The sequence below is a fragment of the Musa acuminata genome, chromosome BXJ3-9, assembly GCF_036884655.1.
Source record: "Musa acuminata AAA Group cultivar baxijiao chromosome BXJ3-9, Cavendish_Baxijiao_AAA, whole genome shotgun sequence".
Lineage (NCBI taxonomy): Eukaryota > Viridiplantae > Streptophyta > Magnoliopsida > Zingiberales > Musaceae > Musa > Musa acuminata.
In genome coordinates this window covers 21,602,119-21,624,933 of record NC_088357.1, presented here as the reverse complement: position 1 = coordinate 21,624,933, position 22,815 = coordinate 21,602,119, and the positions used below count along the sequence as shown (strand labels likewise).

The 22,815-nt window shown below is 38.1% G+C and overlaps 1 protein-coding gene and 1 pseudogene across 2 annotated transcripts in view; one reads left to right on the top strand and one right to left on the bottom strand.

The window, feature by feature from the left end:
• Positions 1-232: 232 nt before the first annotated feature.
• Positions 233-5,322, top strand: LOC135649246 (ACT domain-containing protein ACR10-like; annotated as a pseudogene).
• A 2,712-nt stretch (positions 5,323-8,034) lies between these two features.
• Positions 8,035-22,815, bottom strand: part of LOC135650171 (uncharacterized) — a 29,495-nt gene continuing 14,714 nt past the window's right edge. The window contains exons 8-14 of one of the 2 annotated variants that reach the window (XM_065169362.1): positions 22,294-22,809; positions 21,978-22,187; positions 18,505-18,693; positions 12,453-12,625; positions 9,204-9,356; positions 9,044-9,125; positions 8,035-8,970 (exon numbers count right to left, since the gene is read on the bottom strand). In XM_065169362.1, coding sequence (XP_065025434.1) covers positions 8,572-8,970; positions 9,044-9,125; positions 9,204-9,356; positions 12,453-12,625; positions 18,505-18,693; positions 21,978-22,187; positions 22,294-22,809 — 1,722 coding nt within the window. In that variant the 3' untranslated portion in view covers positions 8,035-8,571. Of the gene's footprint in view, positions 8,971-9,043; positions 9,126-9,203; positions 9,357-9,435; positions 9,481-12,452; positions 12,626-18,504; positions 18,694-21,977; positions 22,188-22,293; positions 22,810-22,815 lie in introns of those variants that run through there. The other variant, XM_065169363.1, reaches the window with a different exon arrangement.

Sequence of the window (22,815 nt, the reverse complement as noted above, 5' to 3'; positions counted from 1 at the left end):
CTGCATACAAAAAGAAGAAAGGAAGAGGCCTGCCAAAAATTGAGAGCTGTTTTAGGGGATTCCATGACCAAAAATTGTCAGATTGAACCAGCCAACGCACAGATTATTGTGTGCCTGCAAGCATCGCCTTTTCTGCCTCCTGCAATCACAGAAGAATTGTTCGATTTAGAACTTTCTGAAGAATTGCCTGTTGGATCTCCTTTCTCATCAAATAAATAATCCTTCTGTGACCATGGACAACCCTCTCAGCCCCAGTCATACACTACTTATTCAGATCCTTGGTCGAGACCACAAAGGACTCCTCTATGACGTAATGAGTGAGGACTCTAAAGGATTACAATGTCCAGGTAATAACATTAACAAGAACATGCTAACCAAAATGAACGTTAACAAATAATAATAATCATATCATTTTACCTTGTCTTCGTTAGTTCGTTTCAACTATGATTTTGCTATGCATTCGACCTTTTATCATGAAATGATTTTGTTACTATAGCTTAACCCCCCCCCCCCCCCCCCATTGTACTTCATTATAAGATGCTTCCTAGTTATTTATGACAGGATGATGTTTTGGTCGTTAAATTCCCTATTTCTGATGATGCTAAATGCACTTAAAATGGCTCCTGTTAGATCTGCTATGGCCGATTCCATTCGAGCCAGGATGGAAGATGTGAGATTGATTTATTTGTGATGCAAATGGATGGGGAAAAAGATCATTGATCAGGGCAAACAGAGAGCCTTGTATTCGCACTTGAGAATGGACCTATTCCGTCCCCTCCAAGTTACCGTAGTTAGCCGTGGCCATGATATGGAGCATGGTTGCCAATCCTATTGAACTATTTGGTAAAGGCCACCCGCTTGTGTTCTATGACATCACTCTCAAAATGCTTCAGATTCGCATATTTTTGGTATGTCTTCCTATCTTCTGATTTGCATAATCATAAACAATTATTGTGTGCAATATTTTCTAACTTATAAACCATGATAGTACTGACCACATTTTTCACTTGTAATTGGCAAGCAACTATTTACCGTTAGAGCTAGTCACAGAAAATTTATCAAAGAATAATTTTGGTAACCCAATAAAGATAATAAAGCGGAAAGAATAAAAATAACAAGAACACCATATTTACGTGGTTCGATCAATTAACCTTGATCTACATCCACGGACGAGGAGCAAATCATTACTATAAAAGAGATTATTACAAATGTCTTAGGAAGATATTCACTACTATAAAAGAGACTATTACAAATGCCTTAGGAAGATATTCCTAAGCCATAAAACACCCGAAAATACTAAACAAGAAAAACTCAAACTATAAGCCCAAACTATTTAACTAAGTGTGGACTTAAACCCAAAGCAAACACTTAGGTTTTTCTTGTGGTGCATCTGACTTCAAAGCTCAGGCCCTTATTTATAGTTCCAATAGGAGATAATAAGCCTGATTTTCCCGATGTGGGACTATGAGACTTGCCAAATTAACAAATCTCCACCTTGGCATGTCCCAACAAAACTTGCTCCACCTTCTTCATAAAAGCCCCAATGTGCATTCACCAACAATGAACACCAACCAAGTCCAAGCACTGCTTGAACTTGTAAACCGAAAGAGGCTTCATAAGCATATCAGTTGGATTGTCCTTCATATGAATTTTCTAAACAAGGACCTTTCCCTCAGCAATAGTATCCCATTTGCATCCAACAATTTTCTTATCTGAAGGTGGCTTCATAAGATCCCAAGTTCTATTCCGATGGAGAGATTCAATTTCTTTATTCATCGCGATCAACCACTTAGCGGAATTATCACAAGAAACTACATCTGAGTAGGTAGTAGGCTCACCAACTTCACTTGTTTCTTCTGCAACAGACAAAGCATATGCAACCAAATTTGCATATCTTTGTGGTGGTCGAATATCTCTCCGTGGTCTATCCTTAGCTATGGAATATTGCTCTTCCTCTGGATTATCTGTGTTAGTAGACTCGGGACCATCTACTGGCATTCTTTGAATAGAAGAGTTAGACTGAAAAGAATTAGAACTATCAATCTTAAGCTCCACCTGCTTCTGCACACTATCATTTGTACAACTAGTAGATTTTTCTTTGGAAGATAACATAGACAATTTATCAAAAGTAACATCTCTACTGATTATAAATTTTGGGGATTTGGGATCAGAAGTAACATACCCAAGGAAAATGTACTTTTTCGCTCGAGGCTCTAATTTTCCTTCATTTACATACATATATGCTAGACACCCAAAAATTTATAAATCAGAGTAATCAGTAGGAGTACCTGACCAAACTTTCTCCGGAGTTTTAAAGTTAAGTACTGTAGAAGGAGCACGGTTGACAACGTAACAGGCCATATTAATCGCCTCTGCCCAAAAGTTCTTTGTCAACCCTGCATTTGAGATCATACACATTGCTCTCTCCAAGAGTGTTCTGTTCATTTGTTCGGCCACACCATTTTGCTTAGGCGTCATCCTAACAGTGCGATGCCGAACAATTTCTTCATTTTTGCAGAATTCATCAAAGTCACATTCACAAAATTCCATGCCATTATCTGTTCGAAGCCGCTTAATCTGTTTACCTATTTGCTTCTAAATCAAAGTCTTCCATTGTTTAAAGGTTAGAAAAATATCATTTTTATGCTTCAAAAAATAAACCCAAACTTTCCTGGAATAATCATCAATGAAAGCCAACATATACCTAGCACCACCCTTAGACTGAACATGAGTTGGACCCCAAAGGACTGAATGAATATAGTTAAGAGTACCTTTCGTTTTGTGAACTACCGGAGAATTGAAGCTGACTCTTTTCTACTTTCTAAAAATGCAGTGCTCATAAAAATCTAGTGGCCCAGTACTCTGTCCATAAAGTAGACTCATTTTGCTCAATATGCTCAAACATTTTTCACTCATATGACTCAAACGCATATGCCATAATTTGGTGATATCAGAATCAGACAATGATGATGACGAGACTGCAACCGAGCCTATGACAGTAGTTCCCTGCAAAATATACAAGCTACCAGACTTACAAGCTTTCATAACAACAAGAGCACTTTTAGAAACTTTCATAACTCCACCTTCAACTATATATTTACACCCAAGGGCCTCTAGGGTGCCTAAAGAGATGAGATTCTTTTTTAAATTAGGAACATGTCTAACATTAGTGAGCGTCCTCACAATACCATCATGTATTTTAATTCAGATTGTTCCTCTACCAACAACATCATATGCTGCATTATTGCCCATTAAAATAATTTCACCATTACAAGATTCATATATGGAAAACAAATCTCTATTAGGACACATGTGATAAGAACAACCTGAATCTAAAATCCTTTTGCTTTTTTCCTTTTGCTTTAATTTATTTTTCAATTTAAAGCAATCAGCCTTAATATGCCCCATTTTATGACAATATCTGCATTCCAAATTTCTATGTCTGGATTTAGATCTAGATTTAGATCTACTACTGTCAAATTCCCTTTTATCTGTTCTCCCCCTAATAATCAGACCTTCAGCTTGATTCTCTCTACTTTCCCCAGTAATATCCCTATCTGCTCTTTAGATTTTAGTGCAGATTTAATTTCCTGATATGAAATTGTTTCTTTTCCATAAATCATAGTATCACGGAAATGCTTAAAGGATTGCGGAAGAGAACACAAAAGTAACAGGGTCTTATCCTCATCATCAATTTTTGCATCTATATTCTCCAAATCCATAACCAAGGAATCAAATTTATCAAGATGTGAGAGTATAGATGTACCTTCAGTCATCCGAAACATATACAAACTCTGCTTTAAGTAGAAATGATTCTCTACTGTCCTCTTCATATCAAGGCTTTAAACTTGTCCCACATGCTCTTAGTCGTAGTCTCCGTAGCTACCTCCCGTAAAACCTCGTCAGAGAGATTTAGAATAATGTTGGATCGGGCCTTCTTATCCATACCCGCAAAATATTCCTTTGACGTACCATCTGGAACGTTCTCAGCCCCCTATAGTACCAAATCAACTCCGTCTTGAACCAGAATGGCCTCCATTTTGAGTTGCCACATGCCGAAGTTGACATTTCTATCAAATTTCTCGATAACAATCTTTGTTATTATCATCGTTGCCAAAAGATCCCGAAACCAGGCTCTGATACCAGTTTGTTAGAGCTAGCCTCAGGAAATTTACCAAAGGATAATTTGGGCAACCTAACAAAGACAATAAAGCGGAAAGAATAAAAGTGACAAGAACACCATATTTACGTGGTTCGGTCAATTAACCTTGACCTACATCCACGGACGAAAGAGGAGCAAATCACTACTATAAAAGAGACTATTACAAATGTCTTAGGAAGATGTTCCTAAGCCATAAAACACCCGAAAATACTAAACAAAAAAAACCCAAACTATAAGCCCAAACTATTTAACTGACAAAGACAATAAAGCGGAAAGAATAAAAGACAATAAAGCGGAAAGAATAAAAGTGACAAGAACACCAGATTTACGTGGTTCGGTCAATTAACCTTGACCTACATCCGCGGACGAAAAAGGAGCAAATCACTACTATAAAAGAGACTATTACAAATGCCTTAGGAAGATGTTCCTAAGCCATAAAACATCCGAAAATACTAAACAAGAAAAACCCAAACTATAAGCCCAAACTATTTAACTGAGTGTGGACTTAAACCCAAAGCAAACACTTAGGTTTTTCTTGTTGTGCTACTTGTGGTGCATCTAACTTCAAAGCCCAGACCCTTATTTATAGTTCCAATAGGAGATAATAAATATAATTTTCTCCACGTGGGACTATGAGACTTGTCAAACTAACATTTACTACCATCATAGGATAATTTAGGAGTCACCTTGTAAACCATGAGAAATATCTCTCTGAACATTCAACCACTAACCCTTCACACAAGAGCAGATGGATGTCAAATATTAAGTTACTGCCCAGCTGGTGTTTTCTGCACCCATACCTCAATGTCGTTTCATAATTTTTGCCTTTCAAACGACAGCACAAACTTCCATAACATTTTTAGTATAGCTATATGAATCTTAATAAATTATATGCTCTCAAATTTTCAGGCCGAGATTGGGAGGCATGTCATTGGTGATAGGGAGTGGGAAGTCTATAGATTCCTCCTTTGCGATGATTTGAAGTTGTGTGCATCACAAAACAAGATAATAGAGGGACTGACCAAGATGTTGATGGGTTGGGAGTAATTGGTATCAAAACTCATCTCTTCTGGGTGCTTTGCCTATTTCAGGTCTGGTGCAATCAAGAAGCTCATCATTAGGCTATTCTTTTGTACATCAGTTGTGTATGTTCATCTATCTTTTCCCCCCTCGTCTGTAGCATTAAATATGTAACTTTGTCTCTTCAAAAGATGTCGGAGACAAAGGGACAACTCTTTGACATCATATGTTGAATTATACGGAGAGAAAAACAAGTATAGTACCAACTCCTGTTTCTATGTGCATCCAGTCTTACAAGCACTTGTGCTGCTGTTGTATAAAGTCTGTTGATACTGTAATATATGTTACATTTGCTATATATTGAAAGCTAAAATCCATTGTGATCCCCAATTTATGCAACTGATCGGTGTGCACTGTTTATCTGCTTCAAAATACCCTCTCCATTGTTGCCATGATAGAAATAGGTTCGGTTCTACACTGTTATAACGTCACGATGGATTTACAGTTGCAAAGGTAATTTACAGTCAGGCAACATGAATTTGGTGGTGACATTTATCCCATCAAGCGAGAGATCCAATTCCATCAACCAAAACTGTAATATTTATTTCTCGATGCAGACGGGAAGAAGACTAGCTAGCGTCTGAGCAGCTGCTCTGTTTGCGATCAGGGTGCGTTTGATCCTCTCCCTAAAAGTAATATTTTTCCAAATCTGACATATGAATTCACTGATCTAAAACTCAATTTGGAACGAAGCTCCCCCGGGAAAATCCATTTCACCGCTTAAAATATTTATCCAAGAGAAATATTTTGGTCCTATAAACAGTGGCAGGTGCTTGATGGTTGGCGTAATTGCTTTCCTAAGCAATTTAGGAAGTTAATTGAGGATGACGCAATGGCATTAAATTAATCAAATGATTCTTCTGTGATCCGAGAACAAAGGCAAAAGGAGGAAAGAAGTGAGATTCTAGGAACTTAAAAAATGTTTGATAAAACAATTCATTTTGCCTCTGAAAATTACCTCCAAACTTATATATATGTCAAACTAATATAATATTTGTGAAGAACAGAGAGGAGATCAACAGAAAGAAACATAATTGACCCGAGATTTCAAGGGGAAATCCATTCGTTAAAATGCCAGGATAAATGGATCAAATGAAATGGAAAAGCTTGATTCGAAGCTTGTCAGTTTCCTGATGAACAAAACAAGTTCACTGGGTACCAACGGACTGGGAGATGTCACAAAGAGTTGTATATTTGTTGTGAAAGATGATCATAACAAGAGCTAAAAAGTTCTCTTAAAACATCTTTACGAACCAAAATTAGTCCCACACTGCTTCTATCTTGATAGGTAAAATAGCAGTTGGGGCAATTCGATAAACATCTGACCAAACCACCTACGTGCCACCGACTAAGACAATATAAATCTATAGTTTGAACTAAATGCCACTTGATAGTACTTTAATATCTATTTTTGAGATATAATAGTTTGATTCAACAAATTTTTGCTATGATTTCTTGTTAACAATGTATGATAGTGATTTAACAGTCCCACAAAGTGTTCATTCTGAAACTATATGCAGGCAATTAATGAACACAGAAATGGAGCCTTTATTTTTTTTTGAGGAAGCATTAATTTAGAAAATCAAGTTGATTGCCAAGTCTTTTCCATAATTAACATAAGAAATTAGCAACAATCTCTTGTATTATTTCACAAACAAATTACATCAAGTTCATATCCAAAAGATTGTTCAGTGTACTTTAAAATAGAAAACATATCCAAATTACATCAAGCAAACATAGGAAACCACAGAATAGAAACCCAAACAGCATTGCAGACACAATAAAAGAATTCGAGTAATATACCTGAAAGAAAATACCTAATTTGATTCTAGTGTCAATATAAGCCTTCAAATAAATTTGAATTCCTTTTAATACACCATATTAAGATGGTAAAGTCACGCATATAATCTGCTTTATCATCATTTATTTCTTTGAGATGGCGTTCTGATGAGAAGATAATAGTGGTCGTTTTATTGGTAGTAGTTTTACAAACTGGATAAAAGAACCATAACTAGTTTATTTGGTCATTTTGAGGATAGCTTTCTCCATTAAAAAAAAGGTCTGACATCCTAATTGATCAATCAAGAAAACCCCTGAAAACAAATACTTTCATCATTTTATCACACAGTCAGTGATTCATCTTTTTTGCTTTTCTTTTATAGGTTTGGGATGAGTATCATTGTCCCCAACACATGTTCTTCCCATCTCTTTGGATGTTAATTATTTTCTTTTGCAAATGGTAAATGGGGAAGAATCTGATCCCAATATCCTACTATCAGCAGTCCAAGCTTTTAACAACTAGCATTTTAAAAAATGACTCGAGTTTTAAAGTCTTTTTTTTTTTTTTTACATTAATTTAGCATTGTGTCTAACTAAATTCTCATGGAGGAATTCAACATCCTACTAGGATCAACAAGGGGTTAACTGCAGCTACACAATGCTGCAGTTTCTTGTGCAATTATTGTGTTAATCAGCATATTTCTGTTTTAAAACACTTTCTTTTTTTTTTTTTTCCGTCCATAGATGTGGACACTAGATTAGCCTATCATACTGTTGACAAAATTTTAGTTACCATAATGAAACAAAGTTTGTGCCAATACCTGATGGTTGTAATCTGGGCTCCAATAGATGTTGGACACAAGACCAGGACGAAGCATTGTACACGAGCACAGTAGATGAAACGTACATCCAACATCTTAACGGAATATTTCTGAAACTTATAAAGTTGTAAAAACCAGGAATACCGTTCTGGAAAATGTGCAGAATGATGCAAAAGGGCAAAACAAAAACTCTGACAAAGAAAATTCTATTTCTCATTCATAAATGCTTTCCATTTTTCCCTGATGTACAGTGACAAGTTGTGACTCAACCAAATACAGTTCATTTTGGTGTATCCTCTTTGGATTAATCAGTGGAAAAGAATATCACTTGGCCAGAAGCATAAGTAGTATCTGCACTCCTGACTTACTATCACAAAATAATTCTCTTTTCAAAAATTATATCAAGATACCTGTGCAGCTAAGATTGCCATGACCTTCTCGACTCCTTCAGAGCATAAAATGCAGGAAGAGGTGTGTATATATGTAAACATTAGGGCAATATCCAATGGCTTATCAAATTGCTTCATATCCAGCATCCACTATTTTTGGTCTCTCTTGGTGTAGCACTCACTGTAAGTTCTTGATTGGTTAATAAAACTGAAACCTGAACTTTATATGGTGATCTCTTTATTACCAATTGCTTCTTATTCCCGCATCCACCATTTCTGATCTCTGTCAGTATAACGCTATAGGTCTTTGATTGGTTCATAAATGGGAATTTTGAACTTGTTATGGTGATTTATCTTTCTGTCCCAATGATTTCTGCTTGTATCCATGCTTCTGCCTCTCCAACAGCTTCTCCCTTGATTTCTTCTTTTTATCCATCTTTTGCTTCAATCTCTCCTCCCTTTCCCTGTCGAGGATCCCCTGCCAATGCACCTCACCAGTTAAAGGCCACAACCATCTGTCATTGGGATGCATGCCATCATCTGCTTTCTCAGCTAAATCTTCATCCATGCTCTTCAGTAGATCTGAATTGAAGTATTTCACCCACATATCTCTGAGCTCAAGAGGGTGCTGTTCTTTTAGCTCCCCAGTAAAGGGGTCAAGGTAAACCATCTTTCTACCACTATGATAAGCCCAAACATTGACCAACACTTCCAAAACACGGCAGTAGCAGTGCCTTATCTGAGTTTATGATTGGCCATTGAATAAGTACATAGTAAAATTGAAACTGATTGGTGCAGGATAATTAAGTTACCTCGAGTCTTGATGATCCAAGAATGCAAGAGGTCAGGCTACTGGTGTTCTGATTTAAGCTATCAAGTGAATCAGCAAAAATTCTGTAATTCAGCAAATAAAACATGTCAATGAAACATATGTGGAGAATTTCACTGGAAAAAGAGATAAAAAAAGAATACCTTGCAAACATTATAAATTCTAGGAAGGAGGGTGTTGGCATCACCCAGCTGTGAAGAACAGACCAATGGTCACCATCAAAGGGCATTGGGGGCAGGGCTCGCATGTCAGGTGGTAGGCCATACATTTGTCTAAAAGCATCTTCAAACATCACCCTGCAAGAAATTGAAGTAAAAGAGTTTGATAAACTGTTTAGGAAACAGTATATATATCCTTTTGTATCATGTAGTATACCTGTAGTATAAGCCCCACTACACCTGTTTCCTATTATATATAAGCCTGCAAAACTAACAACTTTTAGCTTTAGTGGGGCTTGAGAATTTAAGATTATCTAACTGCAGTCCTATCCATCCTTAACCCAGGTTTAGAAAAATGGGACCAAATAATATTTTAGTCATTATGTGGGGATTAAGATTATCTAACTATGATCCTGTGACTCCTGCCTACTGCTGTCATGAGGTGCTTGGGTGCTCTCTTTGGTGCCAGAGCAAGGTGAAGCGAGACCTGAGTGCCGTAAAATATCTCGAGCAAGGCATTTTGATTGGCCACTGCCTAGGCGCACCTGGTCCAAAGAAGGTTGGTAGAGCTTGAGTTGAACCTAAGCTAATTGTCAACTCAAACTGATTGGTTCAGGTTCAGTGCAACCAAGCCAAATAACAACACAATCCATGCCCACACATCCCTTGGAACTCTAAGGGATCATGCTACTCTGTGTGTGGAAGGCAAGCAATGGTGTGCCTTGCCCTTTCCGCTGTGACCTCCAATGGTGCATCCTCACAAACTTTGTCTTGTACTTCCACCGTTTCCTAATAAATCCACTTATGGCCATCAAGGACTGCTTCTGGAAGTGGGAGGAGGCATTAGAAAGTGGAAGGAGCCACCACCATTCTCTGTTGGTAAGCGTTTGCAGCTCTCTCTCTCTCTCTCTCTCTCTCTCTCTCGGTAGTGTGCCTTCTCCTCGCACTATCGCTCTCCCTCGCCTCCCACCCGACAGCCTCCCCAGACCCCGACAACACCCCTCTTCCTCCTCCTCCTCCATCTCCACCTCCTCTCTGGTAGTTCATATTCAAAAAATTAATTGAACCAACTACCAAATCTACTAAGCCCTAGAACAACCAAATTTTGTCACATGCACAAAATAGTTCCATTTTGTGCTGAGTTTAAAGAATATTGTCGAACAAGGAGATGTATCTGCTGCTAGTTGAAGCATCAATACATCTAGTAACAGGATATCAGATAATACCTTCTCAATTACACAAGCATAAAGCTATTTTACAGTTCTTCATGTCAATGACAACACAACATTTAACTAGTGACAGAAAACTGGTGGTCAATATTGCTGGTGTCCACTGAACCTAAGATGTTAATATCATGCATGTCACTATCCTAGCCTAAGAAAATTTCAGGCTGACATAGAGAGTCACTAGAACATGTATATCCACAGAAATAAATAATATATTGTGTTTATAACATATAGCCTATAATATCGTCAAACACCAGACTATTTATAATTTTTTTTCAAGCCAGTAAAATACTGGTCGCTAGTAACTTATGGAATACTGCCAGAAATAGTAGATACCAAAAAGGACCTTTTCTCTCTTCCTTCTGTCTAGAACTTGTAGGAACTCAAGTAAAGCTGATCACCAGCTGATGATGTGTGGAACAGGTCACAGAGTAAGGAGGGTCATCAACCGAACAAATGTAGTGGGTGTTGGTAAGGTGCAAGGGGTCTGCAAGAGACCATTGAAACTGGTTGAATTTCCACTGAGATTAGCTGAATTTAGAAGATCCAACGTACAACAGCAAAACAGTTTTTCTTGACATAAAGCCAGTGATTTAAAAAGGCGCTCGGGCGCTCGCCTAGGCGCTCGGGCGAGGCAAGGCGAGGCCCGAGCGCCTCGCTAATCTCCCAGGCGGCGCGCTTCAAACAGGCGCCACTTGGGCGCTCGCCCGAGCCCAGGAGCTGGGCGCTTCGGGCGAGCGCCTGGGTTAACCAAGGCGACCGAACTAGGATTTTAGGTCTAGTTCGGTCCTGGTTCGGTCTCTGATGGTTAGTTAGTTCAATCGAACCAACTAAAATCGATATAAGTGAGAACTCAACCCTAACCCTCGTCGCTACCGCTGCCACTCCCGATCCCGATCCCGATCTCGCTGCTCGCCGCTGTCGCTGCTCGCAAACGCTGCCTCTGTCGTCGCTCGCCGCTCCTGCTCCCGCTACCGCTGCTCGCCGCTGTCGCTGCTCACAAACGCTGCCTCTGTCGCCGCTCGCGCCTCCTGCTGCTCGCCGCTCCTGCTCCCGTTGCCGCTACTCACAAACGTTGTCTCTGTCGCCACTCGCACCTCCCGCTGCTCGCCGCTGTTGCCGCTCACAAACGCTGCCGCTGTCGCTGCTCGCCGCTGTCACCGCTGCCTCCTAACACTCCGCTACCACTGCCGCTTCCTCTTTTCTCAGTCAGCAGGCTCAGCACCCCCTTACACTTACTTCTTCTCCTTTTGTTAACAGTATACAGTATACTGTATACTGTTAATATTGTTAGGTTTATTTGAAATTATTAATTTTCAATACTGTTAATAGATTTTCTTAATTTAATAGCATATTTTAATTTAAAATTTTAAATAATTATATTTATTAATTATATTATATATTTTTATATTTTAGCGCTTCGCTTCGCTCGGGCGAGCGCCTAGCGCCTCGAGCGTTTTTGGACCTTAGCGCCTTTTAGCGCCTAGCGCTTTTTAAATCACTGCATAAAGCTATCAAGCTCAAACTAATGATGAATCACAGATTTTTATTTACAACACAGTTGAAGCTTTTCTTAAAGCTGATACAACCTTTTTAAGTCTTCAAAGAATTCCTGAATCGAACCAAAGCTTTTATATAAGTTACAATTTCATCATTGATCTACAGTTTCCTGGAGACACCTACATTTCTAACAAAAATCAACCATATAACCTGCTGTGCCCATTTCAGGCCACTCACACTGTACGTGTCATGTCATGTACCAACAACATTGTGTCATGGAATGCCTATGCATGGAAAATGTCCAATTCTCATATAGGTGATGGGCACATGGCAGGGAACCATGTGCGAACCTGTAGGACCTGGCAAAATGCAAGTGGTTTGACTAGCAGACCCAACAACTAAATCGCTGATTTTAACACTAAATTCATGCATATTACTAGATAGGGAAACTATTGCAAACCAGCATATAAACAGATCAAATAGAAGTAAATGCAAAAGGATGAAGTACCTGCACTTTGCAGCATTTAAGAGATCACACGTGGACCAGAAGTCAAGTTTTCTGTTTATATCAACTTTGTTCAGGCCCATATCCATTACTGCCCAATAGTAGATTATATCCCCTTTGCTTTGTCCTTGTATTGTCTTCTCCAATACTTCTTCAGCAGCATAAGACAAAGAAACCTGTTTCACAATAAGATAAACTTTCACCAAGTATGTTATAGAATTATAAAGATTTCCTTTATAATTAGCAAAGACAATAAGATAAACTTTCACCAAGTATGTTATTCACCAAGTATGGTATAGTAGCAAAGACAGTTGCACTCATGTGACTCAAATTGACAAGTTATGCTCTAGCATGATGGAATGCCTACTGTTAACTTATAACAATGAAGAGATAACATGTGGGCAATCTAAAAGTCTTATTCGACATTACGAATTCTACCCAATGGACTACCTCGAAGATCGATGGAAAAGATGACAACTTGTGTCAAGGACGAGACCAATTGATGCAAGACTACACCATCGAGTTTCGACAACAAGCGATGATATGAAGTTTACCATTGGTTCGCACGCCCAGATAAACTAGTAGCGAGTGGACTATGAAGACAACCAAAGAGGGCTACTTAAAGGTCAAAAAAAAAATTCAGCAACAATAAAAATTCTTCTACCTCGAAGAGAAGTGACCACTTCTAAGATCAGTAAAAATTTACAAGGCATATAAGGGAGAAGTGTTGGTTCACACAAAATTCTTTCCAAAAAAGTGAAAGAAGAATAACCGAAGTCGACGAACAATAGCTACAACTGTCGACGATGATCCCATCGAGCTTGTGTTAATTCATTTGTAGATTCGAGTCCGAGTTCATTGATGGTGAGGCTAAAGGTTATAGACTTGATTCCATCCATTGGTCCAAATATTACAGAAAAGCCATGCATGTTGAAAAATCAAGTTAAGAAGTTATCGACGCCATCATCGACATTGACAATCAAATAGATCTCATCTCAACAAGCTTGGTCCAGAAGCTTGGGTTGGATCCAAAAAGATATAGAGATAAGGATAGATCGACTATGGAAATTTTGCTTCACCATCGATAGTAAGCATATCGATGAGGTATTGCTTCACCATCTTCGGCATCGACAATCATCCTTATGAACGACATGGAAGAAAGAGGATGGTTGTATGGTACAGGAGCTCATTAGCAAATATATGGACCTTTTTACCAAAAACCACAAACTACCTCCATGACGAATGGTAAAGCACGAAATATAGCTCATCTCCAAGCACCACTACCAAATCTCAACATGTATCAAAACTCAATTTTAGAGAATGAAGAAATCTAACAATAAGTGGCTGAGCTAATCGAGAGCGATGTTATCAAACCAAGCTATTCTCCTTGCAAAACACGGTGGTGATGGTGCTGAAGGATGAAGGATGGTGCATGAGCATAAATTACCATGCCTTAAACAAGATCAAAGTGAAATTTTGGTATCCCTACCTTAGATAGACGTGCTGGACCACCATCTTCACCAAATTGGATCTCAAATCGAGTGGTGCATAGCTCCATGATCAAACCGTCGTTCGAGGTATGCTTAGGCTACTTGCCCCAGAGCCCTTTTGATATGCAGTTTGCGATCAATTCACGTCACAAACATCCAAAGAAGGCAACATAATGCTAGAAGCACAAAAATTTCTCGAGCATATCTAATGGGCGCCCAAGGAAGTTGAACAACAACTTCAATGGGCTCAACAGAAATACAAACACGACCGACATCATATTGAGGGTCGGTTCCTAGAAGGTGACTTCGTCTTGCTGCACCTAGGGAAGGAATGACCAAAAGGAAAATGAAAGAAACTCAAGCCCATCCAATATGAATCGTTCAAAATCTTAAAGCGAGTTGGAGACAATGTTTGCCAATTTGAGTTGCCTCTGTACGTAGAAATGTACTCAGTTGTGAACATGAAGAACTTGATGGTGTTCAGGCCATTAATGCTAGACCATAAACAAAAAGAGACGTTGCTTTTGATAGATGACTTGGTGATCAGCTAAGAGAAGACTAAAACCATTGTCATACCATAAGATAAGGCATCAAAACAGCTTTTCGAGTACGACGCAAAGGACAAAAGCCAAGTTCAACAAAGTGGTTCACGAAGGAAGCTAGTGAAGCAAAGTTTCCCAATCTTCAATTTCAAATTCATCAGAATCTGAATCGCCAAATTTGGGAAGTCATGATTAGGAACAATCAAACTCAATTTAAGTCCTACTCCAATTCAACTCAAACTCAGTTCGAATCATACTCCAATTCAATCCAAACTTAGTTCGAGCCATACTCAAACGCAACTCAATCTAGCCAAGTCAAACCCAAGCTCAAAGCTCAAGTTCGGCTAGCTCAAAGACTCAACCCAACTCAATTCGAGTTGGATTGGAATTGGAAGAAGAGTTGAACTCAGATTAAGAGTCCTACTCTAGTTAGGTGTCCTCCCCTCTACAACTTTAAGAAGAGGGGTGCGGTGCGGTGCGACAACCCTAAAGAGGACATGAGCAGTAACCTAAGAAAGAAGAGTTGGCGAATAGAAAGAAGAGAACAGCAATAGCAGGATTGTAGCCTTAAGGAGTTTGAGCTATTGTTCAGGAAGTCTGAGCTTGTTGCTCAAGAAGTCTCTTTTTAGTTCATTGTTTAGGTATTTCTTTACAAAAGCAATCTAGATCGTCTTTTCCTTTCAGTTATCATGCCCCCACAAAGTATAAATCAGCTCGAAGGAAGGATCAAGATCATCGAATTTTTCCCCAAACGGATTAGAAGAAAGAGCAAAATGATGAAAGTAGAAGTGGAGGTGATAAGAGTTAAAGTAGGCCATATAGGAGAACAAGGGGATATATACAATGATGTTCCATTTGTGAGCAAAATACCAACTATTTGAGTGTGAGATAAATATTATGTAAAGGACCAACAACATGCAAAGTGGACATGCACATAAATGTAAATAAATTATTTTCAAAAGTATTTTTGTCCAACAACACATTGTGATAGAGATTAAGATTCATAGCACCCAACCTTCCAAAGCAAAAATTAGTTAATCTTTGTTTTTGTAATCAAAGAGACCTAAGACGAGACTATCTGAAAATGCATATGCCATCTGGACTAGAATGTGCTAAAGAAGAAAAACTTGTAACCATTTTATTGCAGATAATGATGTAAACATACCATAAAGTTGCAATGTTAATCACTTGTTGATTGTGACAAATTAATTTCAAAACAGAAAAAAAACACATGCAGCATTTGGGAAGTCACAAACTCTAGAGATAGAAGTTTGGTTCAAATTGACCAAAAATAATCTGTCAACACAAAAGGCACAACAACCTTCACCAAGAAACAATCAACAAATCCTTTATTTATGATGCATGTCATGGTCTTATGCAGCATTTAATAAGTCACAAACTCTAGAGATAGATTTTTTGTTCAAACTGACTAAACAGTCTGTCAGCATAAAAGATGCAACATCCGTCATTAGGCAACAATCAACAAATCCATCATTTAAGATACATGTCATGGTCTGCACCAAGCTCCCTGTTCAAACTATTTGATGTTTCATTTAATTTTGCTTATTGTAAATTCTAGACCAATTTATAATCTCTTTCGGCTGATTTTGTACTTCTCAAGATCTTTTATAATTATTTGGCTACATATCAGGGCATCAAAGTTTTAAAGCAAGAGTCTCCAAATCAATCACATTAGGACAAACAGTATCATAAAATTATGGCCTTTGGAATGGGACTATGTGAAAGTAGAATAAGCAACAAGAAAACCATATTCATCTATGAAAACATTAAAAACATTTTAACCTATACTATATATCATTAATTGTGATCAAACAGAGTCTTGTCCATGTTACCTAATTTATCATTACTAGCATAGTTTAAAAAAACCATCCCAACCGATATGAACCACGTGAAAAATACCAATCTGACAAAAAACCAGCTCGTTAACCGACCCATTTTGGAGGTTCAAATCCAGATCACTTCGAATATTATAAAGTATATTAAACTTCCTCTCTCTATCATGTGTGTGTGTCAACCCCAAGCCCCTAAATATGTGGGACATGTTGTCGCTGCCTAGCTCACCCACCACCGCCAACACTTCTGTCTCTCCTCCTCTCCTCTTCTTCCTCTTCTATTTCTCTTCTCCACCTTTCGCTCCTCCATCCACTCTCTCAGTACCATGGCATGTTCTGTCATAATATGTATAAGTACACTGGTGTAGTGTTTTCAAAAACCCTAGGCGCCAAAAGGCACGAAGGTGCTAAAACGCCCAACCTTTCAAGTGAAGCAAAGCACTCTCCCAAATATTAAAATTTAAAAAAATATATTATGATTGATAAATATGGTCATAAAAATAAAAATGACAATCATATAAAGTATAGTTACATTGTAGGAAATAAAAGCAGATATCTACGAAGTTCCTACTTAACAGTATATGTTCTGTTATGTTTTAACTCCTAATAGTGTACCCACCTCAAGCTGATGTTGGAAATTAACAATGTTGGAAATAAAAATAGGAAATAGGCGATGATTAACGATGCAAGAAAATATGGAGGAAGGTGGTGGTTAGGGCAGAGGATATTGGCAACCGACAACAAAACAAAGCTAGTCGACAACGAAAGCACACACAACAAAGAAACAGAGTTGTAGATGGTAGCGTAGGAGCGTAGGGGGAGGAGGCTCGCGATCCGACGACATAGGGCAAAGGGGGCTTGTGGTCCGATGGCGTAGGGTGAAGGGGGCTCGTGATCCAATGATGTAGGGAGAAAGAGGCTTTCGGTTCGACGATGTACCCTTGTGGTTAAGCGGCATAGGGCGATGAGGCTCAGCATTCGTCGACAAAGACCGAAGGCGGCTCGCGATAGGGTTTCTAATCCTTAACACTGGATCAGGCATTGGGGGGGGGGGGCGGGGGGGGGGGGGGCGGGTAGTGAAATTAACCTATGTCTAGTTGGTTCGGTTGAGCCACCTATGTGAAATTAACCTAATTTGGACTTGATTTGAGTGCTATGTCTAGTCGCTCGAGCGACACCTTCTTTAAGTGCCTCGCCCGACCTTGTTATGAGGCACTCGGGCCTCGCCTCATCTCGCTCGTGCACCTTTTGAAATCACTGCATTGGTGTGAACCAAACCTGTAAAGATCAAGCCAAAGTCTAACGGAGTCCAATAATTGAAACTTTAAACCCTGAAACTTTAAAATCTTCTGAATGTATCTAAGAGTTATTACTTGGCTATATTTTACACCCAACTAGAAGCCAAATAAAATTTAGAAAGATGATTTCATGGATAAAATGATATGCATATGTTTTTTGCTTGGTCCATGTTTAAATTTCAGTTTTCTATATAAAGTGAAAAACTCTATGATTTGTTAGCTTAGAGGGGAGAAACAGTATGGGTTTGACCAGAGGTCAGTCATTCTGGAAGCTGCTTATATTTCCCTTAGGTTGGCTTGTAATCCTGAGAGCCAATGCACTAATTTATTATTTGTTTATATATCTACTTGTGCACATATGAACGTTTTTCAAATCCATATGATTTATATGTGTTGTATTTTCCTTGTTTCGAAAGGTGTTCTACTTCGTGTTAGGATGAATAAAATCATCTAGAACAAACACAACCCACATGTTCAGGGCTGGATGCAGCTCTTAGTAAAACATAATGACAGCAGAGGACAATGGTAACCAATCCAACACAGTTAGAGATAAAGGTGTATCGTTTTATGATCAATACTTTGCATGTTCTTGTAGTTACCATGTGACATTATGTACTTGCTCAAAGAACTATTTGGCAATAAATGCAGGATTACAACTAAAGGATTTTTGAATATTTCTTTTTGTCACATAGTTATGGGTGATTGTTCTTGTTATTATGGTATGGGAAACAACAATTCAGCCTGATGACTGTTAAAAAATAAGTACAAAAAACTATGTCAAACAGTTTGTAAAGATTGACCCAAATATTGACTTGTATGCCGTAGAAGATACAAAGGTTTGGCTATATTTATGTCATAAATATAATGCATACCTTGTTTCCAGCAGCACGCCATGACTGGAAACCGATCCATGGTAACTTGTGAACGCTGTCCACACTGTTTGCAACTGCAAACATAGCGCCAGTCTCACATAAAAGATCCCTAAAGTATGTATCATTCAGGACAGGAAGCCGGCTAACTGCATCTATATCATCTGATTTTGATCTTCGGGCTCTAAATGACTGAAGTAAAAAAGATTAAAGGTGAAGGTGGTAAAGCATGATCCAGTTGCAAGCTTATTCAATTTAACATATAGAAAAAAACCTTCAGACAAGAGTAAATTAATTTTGCTGGAAATAAGCTTAGATGACAATTATGCAGGTGGAAATTGAGGAAAAGATGAAAGTTAAAGTAAATTAGTGGCAACCTGGATGTAATACTAATGAATAAGTACAATTCAACTGGCCTAACTTGCAATCTCATTACAATCAATAAATATGAAGGGACAAACAAAAGAGGGGAAAAGGAGAGAGTTTGGTAGAATAGAAGAAGAAAAGAATCTAGTAAAACAAGAATGAAACCTAGCATTGCAAAAATGCTTGAAGATCAAATAATTTACTTTGCAAGAAGAATGTTATAATGTAATTTCATTGAGAAGCATACTAGCATGCTGGTGAATCTTAAATTTGATTAATAACAGTACAAAAGAATTAGTTGGTCTATGATACTTCCTATCATAACCTGGAAAACTGAAACATAATTGGACATTTTTTTGTTTTCTGAACCAACGCTTTCACATTTGGAGACCTAATCTTTAACTGGAGCAGATGAGGTCTGTCAGAAGGGACAAACAAAAGGCACTTAAACAATCCCATAGGTTTCTGTTGCATATTCAGAAAGTAGCCAATGACTTTATAATCTCTAGAATTAAGGAAATACCCCATGATTTTTTTACATGACCTTAGTTGCCATAAGTGAAAGCAAGATGGATACAATTGTAGGTCAAGAATTGAGGAAGCAACAATGATTGAGAATATAGAAGTAGGAGGCCTGCCAAATATTGTATATGTATGTATATACATATACATGTATACATAGATGTATGTATATATATATATATATATACATAGATGTATGTATATATATATATATATATACATAGATGTATGTATATATATATATATATATATATATATATATATATATACATAGATGTATATATGTATATATAACTTTGTATATTATATTATAAAATTTTAAAATTAAAAACATTTTTTACTATAGCTAAACTTGTGAAAAATAAATTTCTCTTCATTTTAATTTATTCTCTTCTAATCTCTTTTTCTTTTGTCTTTTTCTTCTTGTTCTTTTCCCCATTACTTCTTTTTTTTAGCCTTTTCTTCTTCTCTTTCAACTCCTATTTTCTCTTCCTCTTTCCTCCGTCTTTTTTTTTTTCATAAATGGATCATGGGTTGTGACCTAGTAAGATCAAATAGTAGGCCAATTGGATGAGACCCACAGACTACTCACAGGAATTAATCCTCGATGGTTGCCTCCTTATGTTCTTCCCTCCCCCCTCGGCCGTTCATTAACTCCTACAACAGTGCCTCCCAAGCCTCCTGACCCAGGGAAAAACCCTTCCCCACCCTCTTCCTCCTATGGTAGGAGCACTCCCTCTACCATCACAAAGCCCTCATAGGCCTCCACTCTCTTGATTGTCCCCCCCCCATCAGAGTAGCAAACTTTGGCAACCTTCTTCACAAATTACTGCAGGAGTGTATCAAATCATCCTCTACCGACTTCGTTCAATTTAAGGAAGACAAATACCTCACCTGATGGCATATGTGGGCTTTTTGCCTCATCGATAAGTTTCTATATCGTCCTCTGCCCTTTACTGTTCTTAAATTTCATCTTCCTAAACTTTGGCCTCTTTTTACTCCAAACCCCACCCCATTATGGACTTGGAAGCCGGTTTCTTCTTGTTTCGATTCTACTCTAAGGTTGATGCCCTTCAGATCTTAACTGAGGGACCTTGGCATCTTCATGGTGATGTTTTTTAACTCATTCCCTAGCATCCTAACTTTTAATCTTTGTCCAAAAGGATTGATATTGCCCTTCTGTGGATTCATTTATTGGGTTTGCCGATGGAATACTAAAATGCAGAATCCCTATTTCATATCACTTCTTTGCTTGATTGCTTGATCACTTTCTTAAAATTGACCCGCGATATCTTCAATTGGGATGTAGCCGGTTTGCTCGAATTTGTGTAGAAATCAATGTTACCTAACCCCTTAAACAAGCTGCTTGCATTGGACCTCCCAAAACTCTTTTAAGTTCTCTCCTACAGAAACCTCCCTGTTTAATATTACATATGTGATTGATTAGGTCATAAAAACTTTGTCCCTTTAAATCACCAATCGCCAACGTTGATTGGTGAGGTCGCCTCGGTTTCCCCGAGCAAAAAAAAAACGAAAAGGCCAAGGCGACGTCGCCCCGGTTTCCCTGCAGGAAAAAAAAAAAAAAAGACATCGCCTCGATCGGTTTCTTCTGCTGGGGAGAAGAAATCGCTTCTCCTCGTGACGTTGCCAAGGCTTCGTCGCCGCACCGGATCTCCAGGTTTTCTTCTTTCTTCTCCCTCTTCTTTCTTCTCCCTTTCTTTCTTCTCCGTCACCGATCAATGCTACCTCCCGATAGCAAACGGTCCGTGTACCGATCTACTGACGGACCATTACATACCGCCCGGTACGAGCGGTATTATTCGAAATTAAAATCCTTGGTTTATAATACGTTTTAGAAACATATTTTTATTACTATCAAGGCAAATCAAATCTGAAAATCAATGTTTCATGGGGATCTTTTGGTTCTGGAACCAATACCTGCAGGTTCTATTGATATCCACATGGTTTGGTGTAGTATTAGTATTGTACCAGTCCAGCCAATGTTGGATGTCAATATGGAACTGAGATTTTAATCATTGTCAAGAATCACTGTTGAATAACATAATGACCAAAATACACCTCTAAGTGCAAAACAGTTCATTAAATACGACAGGTTCAGTTTAGTCAATTTCTAACTGATTTAGTAATGACAATACTCAAGCTTTCACCATCTGACATTTTGCAATTTATATATGCGATTTTGTCTAACTTCCAACAGAAAAAAATTCATGAAAGCTTTAATGAGAAGTTTCTTTTGAGCAAATAAGAGAAGTTTGAGACCAGATACTTTCCTAGAATTAAACTAATCAAACCCTCATAATTTTTTTTATCTAATCTGATCAGATAGTCCTATTTGATGATCTGAAACATTCCAAGAGACTAGAAGGATAAATAAATAAATAAAATATTTAAGCCCTATATTTCAACAAAAAACAGAGGAAAATTCAAGTAAACAAGTTTAAGAAATATAATACGATTGGAAGTCTAATTATATGGCAGATGCATGAACTTATGTTATATATAGAGGACAAAATAAATTAAATGTAACAAATTCTCATGCATTGTAGCATCAAGCAGGCTGAACGTACAAGTGTTATCCCACGATATATAGAACCATGGTGCAAAAAAGGCCATGCTCCTTCTCCAGTATACACTTCATATATGCATAGTGGCTGTCCAGTTCTTTCTAATTCCCCTTCGTCACGCTCATATGCTTCGGCTTTCTGCTTTTCAGCTTTCCGTGAATTCCGGTAAACATCTTCCCATGATCCTGAAGTTCTCTCCATTCTTTCATCAAGCTACAAAATCATAAAACCATAAAGAAAAACTAGCATGCAGATTTCAACTTGATCTTTTCAACCAATGATTCAGAGAAAATTGGCAATTTCAAGCATGGAACAGTACCTCCTGCATTTCTCGACTCACATAGTCCTCAGAAGCTTCCATTTCACTAATGTCATCCCAATCTGATAGAGTTGGGAAGTCCTCTGCATAAGTCTCATTTACAAGTTGTGAATCATTCTCCATAAGCCTTTTAGAAAATTGTTCCTCCAGCAAATATACAATGCTTGATCTTTGTCTAGAATACTCATTTCTTAAAAAATTCTCATTTTCTGTAAAAGTATATGTTTGTTTAATTTCTTTGTCAAGCAGGTCCCACAACCAAGTTTTCTGCTGAATTTGGGAAATAGAATTTGGAAGCAGTGTGTCCGAAGGAAAATGGAGAATGCTTTCAAAAAGCTCAGCATAACCAGAGATACATTCTGAAGCAAGCATATTCATAGAGAGTGACTTCCCATGTGAAGCAACAGAATGAGCTATATTTGACAACTCTTTATCTCCCATTAGAAGAGATAATGCTCTAACCAATGTGTCCGATGTACTGGGGTGAAAAAGAATGCCATGGACATTATTGACAACCTGCAA